This window comes from Vipera berus (genome assembly GCF_964194415.1).
Source record: "Vipera berus genome assembly, chromosome: 10".
NCBI lineage: Eukaryota > Metazoa > Chordata > Lepidosauria > Squamata > Viperidae > Vipera > Vipera berus.
The window spans coordinates 11,521,972-11,543,902 of NC_138213.1; the positions used below are offsets into that span (position 1 = coordinate 11,521,972).

At 38.8% G+C, this 21,931-nt stretch overlaps 1 protein-coding gene across 2 annotated transcripts in view; it reads left to right on the forward strand.

The window, feature by feature from the left end:
* The window catches only part of CDH11 (cadherin 11), a 117,544-nt gene extending 97,032 nt beyond the window's left edge, over positions 1 to 20,512 (forward strand). For both annotated transcript variants that reach the window (XM_081336271.1, XM_081336270.1), the window contains 5 exons: positions 1,532 to 1,668; positions 7,325 to 7,446; positions 8,144 to 8,261; positions 17,017 to 17,268; positions 19,250 to 20,512. In XM_081336271.1, the coding sequence (XP_081192397.1) occupies positions 1,532 to 1,668; positions 7,325 to 7,446; positions 8,144 to 8,261; positions 17,017 to 17,268; positions 19,250 to 19,746 (1,126 nt within the window). In that variant the 3' untranslated portion in view covers positions 19,747 to 20,512. The remainder of the gene's footprint in view (positions 1 to 1,531; positions 1,669 to 7,324; positions 7,447 to 8,143; positions 8,262 to 17,016; positions 17,269 to 19,249) is intronic.
* The last annotated feature ends 1,419 nt before the right edge of the window (positions 20,513 to 21,931 follow it).

Sequence of the window (21,931 nt, forward strand, 5' to 3'; positions counted from 1 at the left end):
TTTCAAACTGCTAGGTGGGCAGGAGCTGAGGCAAGTAATGAGAGCTCACTCCCTCATGCAGTATTCAGATCTTGAACCCAGTTCAGCTTTCCAGTTGACAAACTCAATGTCTTTAACTGCTAAGCCATCACTCCCCTCTAACTCCTAAATAGGACAGAGCAGCCAATGAGCTAGCACCATTGCAATAAACTGTTCTGCTCTTAGAAATATATAATTATCAGTTTTAGTATTAGCAATGTTAAAGCAATGCCAGCTTTTTAAAAAATGACATTTGAAAAATATTAAAATAGATTCTGAATAAGAGCTCTTGAATAAGATATAATAAGGTAGCTGACAATTAAGTCACACAGAAGAGTAGGGAAATTGTGACATTGAATTATAACTCTCAGCGGCTCCAGCAATAGTAATTGTGAACAATGCTAGAACTGCAGTTGAAAATCCTCTGAAGAAGGATTTTGGATGAACTGATGAAAACCAGACCTTCGCATCAAGTTCTTTCCCAAACACTACCACATGAATTATACCTTCCAGAGATATTATTACATCATTGCTTGCTTTCATTCGGGATAAACAATTATAGAATATGTGACAAGAAAACACACCTAGTGGCACCAATGTGTGGGGCATGTGGAGAGAACACTTCATAGGATACTACTTTTATTGGCAAATGAAGACCTACACAGTTGAGAGACCAGGGTTTTATATTGTGGCCTCTTTGCCATTCTAGGTCCACATATTAGAGGAACTGCTGAAGAAAGTTATTTGTTCCACAGACATACTTTCCTGCTGTGACCTAGAACTTTGCATCATACAGGGTTATAACATATGAACAGAAGCAAGTCACATATTTACTCTGTATAAAGACCTTTGCTCATCTGGGATCCAAGTAAAATGTCTAAGCCCACTGAATAGTTGAATAGCCTTACCTTTACAAATAGTCTCTACTACCAAAAGCAAAGAAAAACAAGACATATATATATATATATTTGATTTTAATCCCATTTATATCCCGCCCTTCTCTGAAGACTCAGGGTGGCTTACAATTTAAAGCACAAATCAATGTGCTTAGCAATAGCCTTCATTCTATGTATATGCCTGCTTATTAGGGCTTTCGCCCCCCCCCCCCCCCCGAAGTGGCATTATTACAAAGTCAGCTTATTGCCCCCAACAATCTGGGTCCTCATTTTACCTACCTCGGAAGGATGGAAGGCTGAGTCAACCTTGAGCCTGGTGGGACTCGAACCTACACTAATTGCAGGCAGCTGGTGTTACTTAAGGAGGCGTTAGCCCACTGCTCCACCAAGGCTCCTTGCACTATACTCCTGGGTTGTTACTCCATGCTACTAAGAAAGAGCAAAGTGTTTCCATTTAGAAGTGATCTAGTCATTCTAATTAATATTTTCATCTTGCTAAGCATGTTCCCACCAAGCTATTCTTATAGTAATCTGTGCTACACTGTTTGGGAGACATTAAATGAACTGAGGACAATGAACAATTCTCTTCTAATGACTTCATTTGCATCCCCTTTTAGATATTCAATTGATCGTCACACTGACCTCGACAGATACTTCAGCATCAGTCCAGAAGATGGCTCAATTACAACCACAAAAAAACTGGATAGGGAAGAAATAGCCTGGCACAACATCTCCGTGTTAGCATCAGAAGTTCGTAAGTGTTCAAAAACAAACAAACAAACAAACAAACAAAATCCCTGTTCTAGTATGCACAGCAGTCCCCACTTTTGAAGAAACGAACGTTGCTGGGATCCCAATATATTTGGGACTGATATTTAACCTATGGTCACTTTCATTTCAGATGAGATTTCACATTGGACCTGAGAGAATAGAATAGAATAGAATAGAATAGAATAGAATAGAATAGAATAGAATAGAATAGAATAGAATAGAATAGAATAGAATAGAATAGAATAGAATAGAATAGAATGGGACCTTGGAGGTCTTCTAGTCCAGCTCCCTGCTCAAGCAGGAGGTCCTCATTCAGATGATTGTCCTGTCTCTTTTTAAAAACTTCCAGTGATGGAGCACCCACAATTTCTAGGGGTAAGCTGTTCCATTCATTGATTGTCCTCACTGTCAGGAAGTTTCTCCTTAATTCCAGGTTGCTTCTCTCTTTGATCAGCTTCCAACCATTGTTTCTCGTCTTTCCCTCATATGCTTTGGTGAACAATGTGACCCCCTCTGCCTTCATATGTTTTGGTCTCCAGGCCTTTGATCATCTTAGTTGCTCTTCTCTGAATTTTTTCCAGTCTCTCAACATCTTTTTTGTGATATGGTGCCCTTGGTTGGGTTATAGCCATGGTGACAAACCTATGGCACGCATACCAGAGCTGGCATGCAGAGCCCTCTCTGTTGGCACACGCACCGTTGCCCCAGTCCTAGGCCTTCAGCTGGGTTTTATAAAACTTTTTCACTTTAGGCCTCCAATACCGTGTGCAAAATAAATAAATAAATGACGATGTCCATTTTGATCTCTGAGTTCATGGTGACCTAACCCTAAGTGGAATTTTTCTCCAATGGGATTTTCCCATGTATTTTACCAGGAAACAGAGATAGGGCAGGCTAGAAAGGTTACTTCCCTCCTAACCATGCCCAAGCACTCCGAATTAGTTGGCGATGTGCATTTTGCTCTATGAGTTCATGGTGACCTAACCCTAAGTGGAATTTTCCTCCAATGGGATTTTCCCATGCATTTTACCAGGAAACAGATAGGGCAGGCTAGAAATGTTAGTGGCCTCCTAACCATACCCAAGTATTCCCAGTTTGTTGGCGATGTCCATTTTGCTCTCTGAATTCATGGTGACCTAACCCTAACCCTAAGTGGAATTTTCCTCCAATTGGATTTTCCCATGTATTTTACCAGGAAACATAGATATCATTAAGTCCATGGTGGCGAAGCTATGTGACTGCTGCCACAGGTGGCACTCAGAGCCCTCTCTGTGGGCATATGCACCATTGGCCCAGTCCTAGGCCTTCAGCTGGCTTTTATAACCCCTTTTTGCTTTAGGTCTCCTCCACCATGTGCAAAAAAAAGGTTCAATCAATCAATTTCAACTTCTCACGGAAAAAAAAAGATCTTGTAAAGTTGGAATTAATTGATTGAACCTTTTAGTCCCATCCAGTCTGCCATTACCACCACAGCCACACCCACCCAATGGGCCACGCCCTCCCAATTGGCCACACCCACCCAATGGGCCATGCCTGCTGCCGGCGTCAACTTCCCTCCACCCTGTGCGTTCCCACAGAGAGGGCCTCCTCAGGGTGCCTCCAGTCAGAGAATGTCGGCTGGTGGCCCCCAGGGGGAGGGCCATCTCTGTGGGCGCTCCGGCTTTATGGAACCAGCTGCTGGTCGAGCTCCGGATGGCACCGGACCTTCGCTCCTTCCGACGCGGTCTGAAGACCCATTTATTTGAACAAGCTGGCCTGGCCTGATGGGGGATGTTAGGTTTTTTAATGGGTTTTTTTACACTGTTATTGTCTTTACCTGGGCTATTATTTAATCCTTTTTAATTTTTGTATTCTCTATTTATATGTGCCCTGTTCACCGCCCTGAGTCCTTCGGGAGAAGGGCGGTATATAAATATAATAAAATAAATAAATAAATAAATAAATAGTGGGTTTTGGGTCGCAGTTTGGGCACTCAGTCTCTAAAAGTTTCGCCATCATTGGGTTATAGCTTGAAATAAAAAGGTAGGCTACTAAACCTGTCTACCTATAGGAATACGGATATACCTTGACTTATCACCACAATGGAGCCCAAAAATTCTGTTGCTAAGTGAAACAGTTAAGTTTTGTCCCATTTTACTAACTTTCTCGCCACAGTTGTTAAGTAGATCACTGTAGTTGTTAAGTTAGTAATGCAGTTGCAAAATGAATCTTACTTCCCTATTGACTTTGCTTGTGAGAAGGGGACAAAATGACCCCAGAACACTGTAACAGTCAGGAATATGAACCCGTTGCCAAGCATCTGAATTTCTATCCTGTGACCATGGGGATGCTGCAGTGGTCACAAATGTGAACAACCTTTATAAGTCGCTTTTTCCAGTGCTGTTGTAACTTCAGACAAATGGTATGTATATTCAGCAATATACCATTCAGTGAAACTCAGACTAATTCTGGGCACTATTAGATAAACATACTTTCTCTCCTCTACTTTCTGATGTCAATAGATATTAACCTTCTGCAGAAACTATACATGGTTTTCTCTTTGGAATCCCTCATTACTGAAGGAAGCCAAGCTCAAAGGACTCTGGGTCTTTCTTTCTGATTGGACCCTCAGTTCACCTCATTTGTTTTCCATCTTCTTATTGTGACTTCTTCTTTTTTTCAAATAGACTTCCCAGAATGATAGTTTTACAGCATTACCCTGTGTCATTCATCAGAAAATCAAGTTCATTTTGCTTTAACGAACAAAAAAGAAAAAAGAAAAAAGAAAGGGAAGATAGGCCCGTCTCACCAGTGAATTCTGTCAAGTAATTATCACCTGACTACATGACCATGGATGCTGTGTGAAGTGAAGTTAGACAGGACTAAACTCCTATAATGCTTAACTTCACGCACATATATACAGGCATGCATGGATGCCTCCATCAAGGCCACTCAAACTAATCTTAGATGGGGGGGATCATGCATTTCAAAAACCGAAGCAATTTAAAAGAAAGTCATCCATTGTTTTCTATTAAGCCCATGCTTGATCAATATATTGCTCAATAACTCATTGCCACAAATTCATCTGGATTTCCACAGACCCAAGAGGAACAAAGAGGTAATTTTGGATAAAGCAACCTGAGCACGCATTGTTGACTGCTTGATAGAGCAGCCACTTAATCTTTTTATCCTGTAGCCGATCAATTTCTAGTTTTCGGTGAGGCAGGGAGAATAACGCTATGCTGATCATCAATCTATCCATCTCCAGTCAGCCAAAATGCACATCAAGTTATCCAATTCGTTAGTGTTCATTTTCAACTGCACAATTTTAGGCTTTCTCAGGAACTGGAAGTTGTGTAACCAGAGATCCAGGATGTAGGTATCTGATGCAAAAGTTTATTGTAAAAACCGCTATATGCAAGGCATTAAGAAAGAACGCAGGCAGCCCTCCAGCATAAAGAGGACACTTGATTCATAGCTGAAGTCAGTGCTTAATCTTTGTACCTTTTGCTTCTGACCACAAAGTACAATGGGATTGAGGGTTTCTATTTTTGAGTGGCAGAAAGAGCTTCTACCTGTCCCTTGTCATGGTGATAGAGTAGACTGATTTCATGCTGCTTGTTTCTGACCTTGCCAAACTAGAAAGCATGCCAATCCTAAAATATTAATGAGCAGAGCTTTTAAAAAATTATCCAATTTACATGGTTTATTAGTGAGAGGGTCTGATGATGTGAACTCATTAATTCTGATAACATTTTACTAATCTTCTACTAATACCTAGAAAGTCGCAGGTCATGTTTATATTATATAGATGTACCAAATAATCTATCTCAGTGGTGGTGAACCTATGGCACAAGTGCCAGGGGCGGCACTCAGAGCCTTCTCTGTGGGCACTCACACTGTCGCTGCAGCCCCACCTCCCCCCATGGCCCCCTCCTCACCAGCAGCACCCCCCAGAGGAGAGTTGCTTCTGAGCACAGCCAGAGCGGAGCAGCGCAGCCAAGGACATGGAAGCTGACAAGCAAGGACAAGACTCCACCCTGGTGCCCCGTTGTGTGCAGATGATGCTGCGGGGCACGGGCGGAGGGCATGGCCGCCATGGTGCTGCTGGGCCACCTGGATAATCTGTGGTGGTCCGTGGAAGCAGTGGGTGGCCCTGTGGGTGGGTGGGGCTAGGCTGGGGGTGGAGTGGGGGCAGAGAGGGTGGGATGGGGTGGAGCGGGAGTGGAGAGGGGGCAGTTGGGACCAGTTTTTGGGCACTCGGTCTCTAAAAGGAAAGGTTCACCATCACTGATCTATCTGTTGGGCAGTTGACCCTGTCAGTGCATGAACTCTCCACTCCTCCCCTCGCCTCTCTCCTCTCCCCCATTTCCTGTTTTGTTTTGCTTTCGGCAGAAAGGGAGGCATTCATTTTGTTTTTGCCATAGGTGCAAAAAACCCAAACATCCACAAAGTTTGCAGGATGTTTCCTTTTAATGAGCCTTTCTGGGAGTTTTTCCTCTACCACTGAGAAGAGAGTCTAATCACTTACTATCAACTGAAATCAATCATTTGAGCAATATGGTTAACTAGCAGAGATATCTTAGTCCCAAACAGACCCAGGGTTGGGTGTTTCTCCCCCCCCTTTCTGGTTTTGTGTACGCCATGCTAATCCACACATTCAGTTAAGAGTGTCATGTGAACAAAGTCATGGACAATCTGGGTATCCGAGTTATTGCTCCGTGAAGATTACAAAACAACGTTGAGTAGGTCGAAGGCTGGGGAGGGGTCTACAATGAGACATTTGAAGTAGAAAAAAAAAACAAAACAAAATCAGACCGACAACTTTGTGCTGTGTGCTATTATGTGCTCTCTTTAGAAGACCATATTGTAGCTGTAACTAGGGGGGCGTTCGCCCAGGTTCGCCTGGTGCGCCAGTTGCAGCCCTATCTAGACCGGGATGCCTTGTGCACGGTCACTCATGCGCTCGTGACCTCTCGTCTTGATTACTGCAACGCTCTCTACATGGGGCTACCCTTGAAGACCACTCGGAGGCTCCAGCTGGCACAGAATGCAGCCGCGAGAGTTGTGTCGGGGGTCTCCCGATACTCCCGTGTTACACCTTTGCTCCGCGAGCTGCATTGGTTGCCAGTTGTCTTCCGGGTGAGGTTCAAGGTGTTGGTAATGACCTACAAAGCCCTCCATGGCATGGGTCCAGAATACCTTGGGGAGCACCTGCAGCCGGCGTCAACTTCCCTCCGCCCAGTACGCTCCCACAGAGAGGGCCTCCTCAGGGTGCCGCCGGTCAAAGAATGCCGACTGGTGGCCCCCAGGGGGAGGGCGTTCTCTGTGGGTGCACCGGATTTATGGAACCATCTTCCGGTTGAGCTCCGGATGGCGCCCGATCTCCGCTCCTTCTGGCACGACCTTAAAACCCATCTCTTTAAGGAAGCGGGCCTGGCCTGATGGGATGGGGTGGGTTTGTTATTATGACTTTAATTTTAAATTTGTACTATGGGCATTGTTTAGTCATGTTTTAATAATTTTAACTTTTGTATCTGTCTTTTACGTATTGCCCTGTTAACCGCCCTGAGTCTCTTGAGAGAAGGGCGGTATATAAATTAAATAAATAAATAAATAAATAAATAAATAAATGTTTTCCTTCTCAATAACTATTGCAGATAATCGGCACCAGGAAGCCAAAGTTCCAGTAGCAATTAAAGTTCTTGACCTAAATGATAATATCCCCAAGTTTAAGGAGCCCTATGAAGCTTTTCTATGTGAAAAACCCCAGACGAATAAGGTAAGCTTCTCCACATTCTCTTTTCTTCCTCAAGATTGACCATTTTGGTTTCTCTGGGCAGCCCGTACAAAAAAGTAGAAGCAGTAAAAGCAGGCCAGGATTTCTGCTGGCTTTAAATAAATAAATGTAATAATGAGCATCTCTACTAAATCTGTCTAACTGGTTGGTAGTAGCAGTGGGAAGACTATTCTTACTATCGTTACTACAGGTAATCCCTTACAACGGTTCATTTAGGTTTGAAGTTACAATGGCACTGAAAAAAGTGACTTATGACTGTTTTTCAACCGTTGCAGCATCCCCAGGGTCACATGATCAAAATCCAGATGTTTGGCAACTGACTCATATTTATGACGGTTGCAGTGCCCCAGGGTCATGTGATCAGTTTTTGTGACCTTCTGACAAGCAAAGTCAATGGGGAAGCTTTTGAATTAAGACTGTGTTACTAACTTAACAACCACAGTAATGTGTCAATTAGCAACAGAAATTTTGGGCTCAATTGTGGCCGTAAGTCGAGGACTGCCGGTACTGAACTTCTCTGAAACCCTATTGTTATTGCCTTCTTATCCTAAAACATGAGTGATTTAGAAGGTGCTTTGATTGAAACTTTATTCTACATAGCAGATCCCAACATGGAAAGTCTAAAAGTTGAGGCAGGGAGAGATTTCAAATGCATACTGATAAGTGCCTTTCTTTCCAGCCACTAATTACAATTTTCGCAGAGGACAAAGACGATACAGCCAATGGGCCAAGATTCATCTTCCATTTGCCACCTGAAATGATGCAGAAGCCCAATTTTACTCTCAGAGATAACCGAGGTTTGTACTTATATTCATTATAGAGGATGGGAGGAAACTAATTATCCTTGCAGTAGGTTTTTTTCCCCTCATTAGCCATGACTGATTTTCTTCAGCAATGACTTAAACGTGGGGAGTGAGCTTCACAAAAATGCATAGAATGTGGTAAAATGCAACTAAAAACCTTAAAAAATTGCTCTGGTGTTTTGTTTTGTTTTTTCACTAGAAGAATTCTTCTTGATAATTTCAACCGGGAGTTGAAAACCACATATCTTAAACTTGCCAAGGTTGAGAAATACTAATAAAGGAGAATATTTGTAGCTCAGGATCAAAATGAGAGGCCCTTGGTGCTGTCTGAGTTTGTTTTCCCCCCCTTGCAGATGTTTCATTATCCAAACTAGGTAACATTAGTGCTAGTGATGTTATCTATTACTGATGATGTTACCTAGTTTGGGTAATGAAACATCTGCAAGAAAACAGCTGACTTCAGAGAGCACCAAGGACCCCCTTGTTGAGAAACACTGCTCTCAATAAATGAGAGGGCAAAACACAACCAGGCTTTCAGAATTCTCTTACTTTTGTATATCAAACACCTACAGTTCCAATCTCATTTGTGTGGCCTTTTTCTGACTTGCCCTTCTTCAAATGACAAGAAATTGTCACACCTATTTTCCCTTTCCCTTATTGACAACCCAATATGAAAGATACCAACAAATCAAAAGATTCTGCCCTTTGAAATTTATAGCTGATGAAGATTGGAGATGGCAAGTTGTTGGATGTTTCAAATCGTACAGCTTTTTTTAAAAAAAGAAACGGAATGGTACATGTTAAAATGTTCTCACTAAGCTTTGCAAATCTACCCCCTACTTCATACAGATTTCATGTAGTTATTAAGAAGACTGATAGTGACAAAACACTAGAGCAATTATTATGGCATTTTATGCATTTTTTCAAAGCTCTCTGAGCTGTTTTTCACAGTTTCACTGTTGCCCAGGCTTAAAGTAAACAAAATGATTGTAGGAAGGGTTATAGACAGGGGAATGTATGGATGATGGATGGATGGGATAGAGACACAGAGAGAGATGATAGATAGATAGATAGATAGATAGATAGATAGATAGATAGATAGATAGATAGATAGATAGATAGATAGATAGACAGACAGACAGATAGAAAAATAGAGAGAGAGAGATGACAGAGAGATAGACAAACAGACAGATGATAGATTCACTTTACTGCAAATGTACTTTAGGAGTTTTATAAAAGAACTATTGGATACAGTTTTGCTAGGGTGCTAAGATAATCCATCAAAAACTAGAAATAGAACTCTCCCCCCTTCCCAATTTATCTTAAATCATTGTTTCCCTTCATAAATGGAAACACATTTGAAACACATTCACACAATCCTATACATGCCAAGTCAAAATAAGTTCCACTTGATTCAGTGTGGCTCTCTCCCAAATTTGTGGTTATAGCCTTGCAGCTGAGGAACTGTTGATCCCCAAAAATGTAAAGGCTAAAATAGAAAAGTAATATTTTTTCATTAAGCCAGAGCTCAATGGTGCATTACTTGGCTGTTTTTCAAATGTTTGTTGTACCAGCTAGTTTCCAAATACATTTTTCCCCTCAAAGCATCCCCCTTACAGATCATGGATAGCGATAGACGTCACCCTCCCACCCACAGCATTCCTAGAGGCCCTGTGGATTATAAAATTTATTCCAGAGCTTCCCCAATCCATTACAGAAACAATGGTTCTATTTCACCCAAAATTATTCTACTTAAAGTTATTACTGCCATTTGGGAATGTCAGGTATGTTCTTGATTGTTCATATTGGATTGATATCATATACACCCTGTTGACACTAGATAGGCACTTAGGCTAAAAGTATAGCAATGAACAATTGCTGCATTGATCCAGCAGTATTTGTTCTGCAACTTTAGAAGAGTTTGCGGTTTGAAGGCAAAAATTAGAAACACATGGTGAATGTTACGTTACCATTTGACTCAAAATAAGTTTTTTTAAAGCCTTTTAACGTGTTTGTCCCACATTAAACATGAAACCTCAGTCTTTTTACTTGATTTAATGTTTGGAAAAATTCTTTAAACTTTCAATTCACTTCAAATATTGTTGGGAAATGTTAGAGAAGCCATCTTTCAAATCAGATATCTATTATGCAAATGCAATGATCTAAATCTAACACAATCCAAAACAGAGCAACCAAGACAAAGACAATTTTAATGTAAAATTCTGATTTTTCCGCTATGAAAAATATCAAGTAGGAGAACTGCACAATCCATTCACTGCAATTCTAGTAGATGGCTGGAGCCATATGTGTGTGTGTGTGTGTGTGTGTGTGTGTGCGTGTGCGTGTGTGTATGTATATGTGTGTGTGTGTGTGTGTGTGTGTGTGTGTATTTCAATGAATGGATTGTGCAATTCTCAGTTGCTGTGTAACAATCAATAAAGTTATGCCAAAGACTCATTCAGAGATGAGGTTCATAATTAGTTCAATAAACTCTTCAAAGGAAATTTCCTAATCAGACAGAATCCCTGAACTGTATCAGAAGATTCTTTTTTTTAGCAAGCAAATCCACCCTATTCAATACTTTCAATCAAAGTTTCTATTGGTTTGGATTTCTGAATTGATTTAAATCATCATATTAACCAACTGAATCAAACAGATGTCCCTAATTTGTCAGAAGCAATCTGAACACTCTTCCTGGTGAGTTGCCACAGGAGGATGTTTCACACTGAACCAGATAAATAACTGGCCAACCTCTTCAGAGATCAAATGTTTAAAATTAAAGAATTTCACCTTCAGCCATCAGTAGGTTCAGATTAAACAGCCCTGCCCACCCCATTTGCCAATTAGGAAATTGCAAATAGTACATATAAGAGAGTACATATAAGCTTATCTTCTGATTGTCTCAAAGGTGCTTTTTCCCCCCAAAAAGGCAGATAGATAGATAGATGATAGATAGATAGATAGATAGATAGATAGATAGATAGATAGATAGATAATAGATAGATAGATAGATATTTTTATGCTTTAAAAAAAAGTCAGTTGCAAATGATACTTTCAAATGCCTTCTGATTTTGTGCTACCAAAGACGAATAACACAGTTTTCCTCATATAATGAAAACATGAGTAATTTGCCTACCAGAATTTTCTTTGAGGGAAAAACCTCCAGGAATTCATAAGGAAAAAAAAAGTAGGTTAGCTCCTTATGTTGATATGTTGCCAGGCAACCTAAATTATTTAGCAGCACAGTTCATAGAAACCATAGAGCTGGAGGCTTTTTTTTTAAGCTAGAAGGCTTTTTAAGCTATCTACTCTAATGTTTTGCCACACAGAAGGAATTCCAGAGCTAAAGTATTTCTATAACGATATTTACGTATAGTATGACTATCCAGTCTCTGTTTGAGGGTAGTTTTTTAAATATATTCTCTTAACTGAACATTTTGGGGACAGATAGATATATAGGTATAGATGATACAGATGCAGATGTAGGGTAGATATAATGAAAGACAAAAAGATAGTGAAGGAATGAAATTAAATGTGTAAATGTGGGATTTGCAAATATGTTAAAATTATAATTTTCCAATATTACCAGACATGCTAGAAATGCTGGCAGATTTTCACTAAAGGAAACCCTAACATCTTTCTAATTTGTTTCACTGCTTACCCGCTAATGGTCCAATGGTATCTATCACTTTTGTAACAAGCCATTAAACATTTTTATTTTTTCATTAATTGTTTGGAAGATAATTCCAAACAATGGAAGATAATTAATGACAGAGTCATTGTAACATCTAGCTGCCTGATTTATTTTTAATTTTTGGAAGTGAAGATCAATACAACACCTTGACTATCGTGAATCTAGAACTTCTGTATTCTATCTGCAGGTTATATCTAAGAATTGGTTATAGGAAGTCACATGCAAATAGAGCTGAGTTCAAATAGTCTTTGAAAAATTTCTACCAGATTTCTGGACAAAAAAAACCCCACCTTTTAAAATTTTATTTAATTACCTTTTAATTAAGGGAAAGGAGAAGATTTACACCAATTTCTCAATGGTTAGATTCCTCCTTATTACCGCTACTGAAAAGTTCCCAGGGAGTTGTGGGAAGTGTAGAAGTCAGGAAGACTGGAGATTATTATTATAGTGATAAATTTGACATTCCCTCACATTTCTTGACCATCAGTTAAGTAAATAATTGCCCTAATGTTATTCCCACAAAATTTTCTGAAATTCTCTTCTTTGAAAGACATTTCTATACTAAACTCTCTTTTATTAACCTTGCTGCCTACCTGTTCAAATAGAACTGTTAATCCTCAGAAGAAATCAGTAATGACTGCTCCTTAACAGGATTAAATCATTGTGTGAATCAGACCTTAAATTTAATCAAGCTGCCTTCTTTTGTGACTTAAAAAAATGAGGTATATATTCAAAGGCTATTGAAACTCTTGTTTTACTGACCTTCAAATTTTTTGCTACTTTTCTGCTTTCTGCATGACTGCCATCAGTAATATTAGATCTGGTCCGAAAGAATTGCATTTCTCCTCTAGTTTAGCACCTAGTAAATATAACTATTTACAATGACCTTTCCTTGGTTCACCCTATCTTCTTCCATCCAAAACACACACACACACACACACACACACACACACACACACACACACACATTTCAGTGACAATAAAGCAACAAAAAAGCAGCTTTCTAGATTGTTCAGCGGAAAACTAAAGGTAAGGAAATAAAGATTTGCAGATCTAAAGCACAATAAATAGATAAGAATAAATAGAAATAACAGCGACCAATATACAAAGAAAACTTTAAGTCTTTTTTTTTTCAAATTTTCAATTATATGAAATGAGTATTTTCTTTGTTTTCTCAGTGGTGGGATTCAGCCAGTTCGCACCAGTTCGGCAGAACCGGTAACTAATTTTTTATTGCCCAGGCCCAGAATGGACTTTTGGAAGCGGCATCCGCACAGAGAACCGGTTGTTCCCATATTTGAATCCCACCACTGATTCTGAATCAATTCAATCCAATTGCTGCAGAATTTTGAGGGTTCAAGAATGATAAAACAGTGGTAAATTGTTGATTGAATTTGGAAATACACATTAGAATTTAATGTTTGATATCAAAAAAACCTGAAGTTAAGCAGAGGGAGGGGGGGAATCTGAAAATGTGTCTTAGCATAATTGATCATCTTGTCCTGTTAAAATAATGGATTTTTGTTTTTGAAAATAACAATAGAAGAACTAAAACGCAGAACAAGATCCTCCAAGTACAGCGGTACCTTGGTACTCAACCATTTGAAACTCATGTAATTTGATAGTCAACACATTTTGACATGAAAATGTTGTTCCGTCATTTAGCGTTTGTTGGGTACTCAACACACAAGCTGGAACTTGTTGTTGTTGGCTGCCTTGTGATTCACTACATTATTCTTTATGGGGGAAAATTTTTCTGACTTACCGCACCTCCCAGAACTAATCAATGACGAGAGCCGAGGAACCACTGTATCAGTAGAATAGCCCTTCATGAAACAATCTATTCAAGCTTTCTTTTGTTAAATAGCTTAGCTTAGGCATGGGCATATCCAAAAAAAATGACAGGAAGAAAAAGAGAAGATACAAACATCCACCAGGTGGTCTATAAAAAGCTGCTACGCAGACATCTCTGTGGAAGTGATTTTCCCTGACCTGATAGTTCAGTGGTTCGGATAACAAGCTGATTATGCATCAGCCATTTTCATTTTTTAGTTAATACTGGAATATCTGTCACTCCCAATCATACATCAAGCTTCCAGTTTTATTTACCAAAACACTATGTGTGGTAACAGTTATACATTGCTTCCATCACTCTCGTGCTACTATAATGCAAACACTTTCTCCATGCTCTTTCCAGGGAGGTACTTCTTTGTTTTAAAGTAAGAAAAGAAATGACATTAAAAAAAATATCTATCCAGGATTTCAGGGTGTAAGGTCTCTTGCTTGAGCAAAATACCAGCGTATTTCTCCAGAATGATATAGGATCTCCTGCTTTATCAGAGTACTTGAAAACCTGCAGAAGATCTCTGTTATTCTGTATCCTATTCTGTATAAATCAAATCACTGATAATGCGGAAACCTAGTTGACATAGAAGCCAGTGCATATGTAACTATGTGTGATGTTTTTTTTTATTCTGCAGACAGTTGGACCTGCAGGAGGAAAATCATTTAAGTAAAGTCAGCAGGTGCTAAGATTTCATTGCAGTATCACCTAGGCCAGGGGTACCCAACCCCGGTCCATGGACCAGTACTGGGCTGCAGCATGCCAGCAACCGGTCTGCACAAACAAGCAAAGCCCCATCCGTGGAATGCAGGCAGCACACAAAACCACGCAACCACGCCCCCCTGTCCCTGATGCCCAAAAGGTTGGGGACCTTTGACCTAGGCTCCTTTATTGAACTGCCCATAGCCCTTAGTCTGAATGCAAAAACTCTACATGAGTGACCAGTTCAGATCTCTATCACTTTCCTGCCTGCTGCATGGAAGAAAAAGAGAAGTTACCATCTGAAGTTTAGACTAGGAATGGGGCGGGGTGAGAATGATATAACATGTGTATCCAATTTTTGATGCTAGCCAGTTGCTTTCCAATGTCCTTTTGCAGATTGTTCCACAGGGGAATTTGGTTCTCAGTGGTTACCTGCTTTGCTGTAAGCAAATCTATTGTTGTGTAAGGTAGCTACTTTGGATCCAGGAAACTCCACTGGTACAAGGTTGCAGCTGGTTGAGGAAGTGATTAGTCCCTCCTGTGCTTCAGAGCTTAAAGTACTTTGCAAGACAGACCACAAAGTGCCAATTATATTTACCTAGAAGTAGCTCCTACCGAGCTCCATGGGACTTCCAGATAAATGTATTTAGGATTATAGCCTTGTGTTACTTTAATGACAGCTTGCTCCAAAAGTGGTCAGTTTAACACACACACAGAGAGAGAGACACATAGTCTTAGCATAATCCTTTCAGACAGAGAACATGAACATATTTAATACTAGCCCGATACTGTAAAATTATCACATCTGATTATAAGGGCAGACCCGGGATAGAAAAATATACAGTAGGGTTTGGCGTGCTCACCCGGTTTTAAAACTGTAAGTAAAGTCATAGGAAATGATAGCATTAGAAATTTCTGCACTGAGCTAAATTTAGTTTCTGGCCTGGCTTTTTTGGAGGTCTGCCTGGTGACATTATGTCTGAATATCTGCCTTTTTTTCATGTGCTTAAACAGCAAAATATCTGCCAAAAACAATACCCAGGAAATATAGTGGAAGAAAATGTTGGCAACCAAATTTATTTAGCTTTTTAGTTCCATTGAGAATGAGCACATAAGCCTTTATCATTTTTTTTTTTTACTACTTCTCACACAGCGAAGTCTTATTTGAGGTATGCTTCACTTTTGGCACAAAGATGGCTATACCGATGGTGTTTTCTTGGCCATAGTATGGGAGTTATTTGTTACAACCATCTTCCAGTTTTTCTTTTCCTTTTTGCAACTTCCACGCTAGTCTGTTCCAAATTACGGCACTATCTGAATATATCCAACTGAATAAACAAAGCAAATGTATAAAATAACGCTCAGCGTATGAAATGAACGGACTGATTCTTTAAAAAAAATCTTGCTACAATTTAAAGACTTCAGGCTTCCAAATTCAATAGAAACCTAATATAATAAGCAGCAACACAAAGAAAACTAGAAACCATAAAGCAGACAATGCTAAAGAGGTGTCATGTCCCAAATACCCTCCAGAAGAACTCAGTCTCCAATAACTTTTAAAAGTGGATCAAGAGTGAAGCTGATCTATGTTCTGTGTAGAACAGAGGTCTCCCAACTTGGTAACTTTGGCTGGCTGAGGGAATTGAAGTCCATAAGTCTTAAAGTTGCCAGGTTTTGACACCCTGATGTAAAGGAACACTATTTCACCCAAAAAGAATGCCTCAAATTGCCTAGAAATGCTTTACAAGTCATTTCCTTTATGGCAACCACCACGAAGAAAGCATCTTCAGATCACCTCCATTTTTTAGCAGCTTGAAATCTCACTAAATTGTTGACTTGTGTGATTTCAGGGTTTTCAAAGTATCAGAACAGAACAAGGTGTGCTAATCTTATGGAATACTGGTATTTTGTTTTTCAAATTTATTTATTTTTATTTTGGCTGATACAAAATGGACCATCCATTGTATGTTTGTGTACTACCAATAATACATGCTGAACATGTGTTAAGTAGGTATACATGGGCAAAATAAGAGTTGGGTTTGCAGGACGTAGAATTTGTCTTTCTGATCACTGCGAGTTTAAGGAAGGAATCCACATACCTAAGACAGAGAACTCTTGCTTTCTGGGTAGTCCTCAACTTACGGCTCCAAATGGAACCAGAATGTTAATAAAGATATTGCTCATACTTCTGAGCAATTTTCTTGACTGGATTACCTCACAAGATTAGAATATCACAAAGAAACTCCTTTCATTGAGGCGGTTCATTAATGGCATTTTTGTGAACCAGGACAATATGTGGATTAGCCATACCTTCAGACAAGGTATATTCTTTCCAATAGTACCTTCAATTCTTAAATGACATATTTAAGAATATGTTATTCTGAGAAGAATATTTGTGTTGGGAAGGAAGGGATAAACCAGTTGACTAAGTGTATGAAGGCAGAGAATTCTTCCCCACCCCGAAACGCTTTAATATTGAAAGGCAAATTCTATTCTTTTATCTAAAACAGATAACTCTGCAAGCATTTATGCAAAACGCACAAGCTTCAGCCGACAAGTGCAAGATTCCTATATTTTGCATATTGTGATAAGTGACGGTGGGAACCCTCCTCAAAGCAGCACCAACATGCTTCCTATTCGAGTTTGCAGTTGTGATGGGAATGGTGGTGTGATCTCTTGCAATCAAGAAGCCTACATCCTCAATGCTGGATTAAGCACTGGAGCTTTAATAGCGATCCTTGCTTGCATTGTGATATTGTTAGGTAAGGCTATTTTAAGTTCTTCCTCTCCCTCCCAAACACTTTACCTTATCTATTCTCCCCTCTTTTGAGTATGATCCAAGAATGAAAGCAATGTTTTAAGACTCCTTTATTTCATTGGGTGGAGCTAAGAGCCTCCCAAACTACAGGCAGCACGGAACAGGATCATTATCCCACACCAGTGGGTCTCCAAACTTGGTATCTTTAAGACTTATGGACTTCAATTCCCAGAATTCCTCAACCATCCATGTTGGCTGGGGAATGCTGGGAATTGAAGTCCACAAGTCTTAAAGTTGCCAAGTTTGAAGGCTCCTATTGTATACCATCCCAAATGACATCCAAATTCTCTCTCAATCAACACCTTCCTTTTGAAGAAAGAAATTCTAAAATACAAATTGTAATTTATTCTAGGTTACAGCCCTGGTATCTAATATTGTGTCAGTTAATTTAGAAAAAACCCAGAGCAGTGAAAATCACCTTTTTTCCCCCCCTGAAACCCCCAAAGTGGGTTTTCCTGTCTCAACTAAACAAGTAAATGTTGGATAATGAGACACGAGTTAAGATTCTTTTTTGCTATTGTTGAAGATGCTTTAGATATCCTTTAAGTATTTTGTGGAAGCTGTTTTTTTCCATGTGTGCATCTTCATGACCACCACTCTTTTCTGCCACTTTCATACAAAGGGCCCATTGTAGCGGGGTATCACACTACAGTATTCAGCAGTTTAAGGTATTGTGCTATTCTTTCTAATATCCAAATAGAAACTCTATAGAGTTACAGTTTTTAGACTAGATAAGAAAAGGAGAATTGTTTGATTGGAACTGCATTTTCCTCTTTTAAAGCATACATTTACAGATAAAACTTGAGACACTGCCCTGTTTTTAAAATGTTGCTAAGATACAGTGGAAAATTTAGGCAGGATATTTTTCCTCAAATACTGCTTCTGGTAGGACTTAGAAATGCCTGTTTTTCATGGGTTTTTGGCTTGAACTACTTAAATTTATGTTGTATAATGTGTGGTAGGACATCTAAGAAATAAAGCATACCTGAACAGCTCCTGTCCTGAAGAGGAGAACAACAACAACAACAACAAAATGTATAAATCAAAGCATTGTCATCCAGGCTTCAAATAGATTTTCTAATGGATGGATTTTCTTGTGGATGGAATTTTGAAAGGCTTATTGTTTCCCTTCTTGCATCAAGTTGTTAGATTTCAGAACCTCACAACCATTCACTGAGGTTGTGGAAAAAGAGATTTGAGACCTCTAACCTTTCACCTTATGATCAGCTTAGTCCTGCTACTACAGATAGGTTTGCTCATTATATTAAGCCATGGTTGGTTTGTTCAAGCATGATTTATTGAATAGAATACAACTTGGTAGTTGTGAACGATCAAGCACATTGTGGCTTAGCATGATGTAGAAATTCAACCTGAAATAATATATGACTTTTCTCAGCGACAAACTGAAATTCCATTTTTTTTTAAAAAAATCTTGAAACTATCAGGTGCAGATGGACATGTAAAGCTGGACCCTGAAATTTACTAGTCCTTCCATTTTTCCTTCACCTCCTACATTTTCTGATTAGATGGTTTGGCACAGACCAGTTCAAAAAGCAACCCTTCCCCCCAAAAAAAAAACTTTTGCTGTCCCACAAGAATTCAGAGCTACTCATGAGGCTAAAGCTAGACGAAAAATCTATTACCTATGGATTAATTTTGGAATGTACTGTAGCCTAAGTAGATGGATTCCAAGGACTGGCCTCTTCAGTAACTGAAGCACTTTTTTTATTCATGCAACAAAGGGTGCTAGGGGTACTTCCATAAACATGTCTTTCTCTGTTTTTCCTTCTATTTCATTTAATTACAGAACCTTCTTATACAATTCCTCAAACCCTACACTTTCAGATAGTGAACAACTGGGACTTTTGCATGAATCATTTCTGGGTTGTTGTTGTTGTTGTTAAATGTTTCTCCTCTTCCCTTAGTGATCGTTGTGCTCTTTGTGACACTAAAACGACAAAAGAAAGAGCCTCTCATTGTTTTTGAAGAAGAAGATGTACGGGAGAACATCATTACTTATGATGATGAAGGTGGTGGCGAAGAAGACACCGAAGCTTTTGACATCGCTACTTTGCAAAATCCAGATGGTATCAATGGATTTATCCCTCGCAAAGACATCAAGCCAGAGTACCAGTATATGCCACGGCCCGGGCTTCGGCCAGCTCCCAACAGTGTTGATGTGGATGATTTTATTAACACGAGAATACAAGAAGCAGATAATGACCCCACGGCTCCTCCTTATGATTCCATCCAGATCTATGGCTACGAAGGGAGAGGATCAATAGCCGGTTCACTGAGCTCGTTAGAATCGGCAACCACGGATTCTGATCTAGATTATGACTATCTACAAAACTGGGGACCTCGTTTTAAGAAACTAGCAGATTTATACGGCTCCAAAGACACTTTTGAAGATGACTCTTAACAATAAAGTTCTCAATTTGGCCTTAAGAACTGTGTCTAATGTGCTAAAAAAAATAATGAAAAAAATATTCAGAAGAAATGTAAGCAGGTATTTTTTAAACAAAAAGGGAAGAAAAATTCATATTCAGCATTTAGGTTTGATGGGGAGGGGTTCCTTTGATGAAAAAAAAATGGACAGGAAATACTGTGAAGTACCTTTTCATGAAAAAAAGAGGCTAAGATGGGAGTTGGGTCTCAACTTTGCTAGAAGAGGGAAATGATCTCTTATAAAGAATAATGATTAAAACATATTTAAGTAAAGGAAATTCTAAATGCCATCTTAGAACCGAGGGGCAGTCTTTTTATGTACTCTGAACAGTTAAATCTTTTATGTCAAAGAAGCTTCCACAAATTAGAAAAAGATAACAGTTCCGAGCTGTAATTTCGCCTTAAACTATGGACACTCCCTACGTAGTGCATTTTTAAACTTGAAACATATAATATTCAGCCAGCTTAAACACATATGATATATGTACAGGACAATGTACAATTATAATGTCTCTTGAGCATCCAACTTGTTTCTGCTGACTCTTGTAAATCTTTTTGCTTATACTTTCATCTTAATCTAATACGTGCCAGATATAAAACTCTGTCTTGTTGCAGTGGGAGAAGCCCTATTTCTATGTCATTTTTAAATGTATCTATTTGTACAATTTTAAAGTTCTTATTTTTAGTATACATACAAATATCAGTATTCTGACATGTAAGAAATGTTACATCACACTTATATTTTATGAACATTGTACTGTTGCTTTAATATGTGCTTCAATATACGAAGCAGACTTTGAAATAAAAGATTCTTTTTTACTACTTGCTCTGCTTCTTAAACATGGAAAAGGGGAATACAGTATATATATATATATATATATATATATATATATATATATATATATATATATATATACATACATACACATATACACACACAGACACACACAGACACACACAGACACAGACACACACACACACACACACACACACACACATATATATATATATATATATATATATATATATATATATATATATATATATATATATATATATATATATAAAACTAGCACACTTGTCCTTTAAACACCCTATTTGTGGGTTAAGTTTTTGTGGACTTATTTAATGTGTTAGCTAATGTTGCTAAGTAAGTTCTTGCATTTAAAGAAATGCTGGCAACATCTATATTGAATTGGAAGATACTTGACAGACACTAGAAAGCTTCTTCAGTGCAATCCTACAGTACCCTAGAGAATGCTAGATCAAAAAAAGTTTCTGCCCTTCCAGGAAACAAAAAAAACATAGAGTTTCCTTCATCCTTATCTCAATTAGGAATATCACTGAGATAACGACAAAAAAATTATAATATAGAGGATTTCACCTCCAATAAGAGAACAAGCGGATGAACCATTTTACTGTTGTTGATTACAGAAACCTTATTCATTTGCTTAGGATTATTTTTTATTCTTCCTCACATAAACATAAAGGCTGTCAGAATGTCTAATTTGGATCACAAGCAGGTTTTGAGAGGGAGCATCATATCTTTCAATGCTTGCAAAATGACCAGTTGTAGGTCGAGAACTACCTATGTGTAAAGAGGCACAGCTCTTTGGGGAGAGGATGAAAAATGTTATAAATGCAATCAATGAATTGTCATTATTGTTACTTTTATAAGGGAACAAGAAAAAGGGAAACATTTGGAATTCCAGAGGGGGGGGAAAACCTCATTAAAATGTCTTTCAATTCAACCTGGGACCTCTCTAAATATTATTAATAATGCTTAAAATTATAATTACTAATATTATTAGTCTGCTGTCCGTGAATTTGTTTGTTTCTTTTTAACTTTTAACTAGTGTCTTCTGGAAGCAATGTTCATTGGCTGCATTATTTATAGCGAGCTCTTTTTCACCACTTAAGATACATGCTGACTACATCCAAATAATGGTCTGCCAGCTCTTATGCAAAGGATATTGCAAAATGTTCCGGGAAACCAGACATTTAACAACCAAATGAAGAAAATAAGGAGAAACATGAGAAAGCTCGGCCTGATGCTATTATTAAACAAAAGAATCAGGGACCTAAAGGCATTGCATACCAGCTGGGATGGAAATAAATAAACTCTAAATTTGGAAAATGTGATGTATATGCAAGAGGAA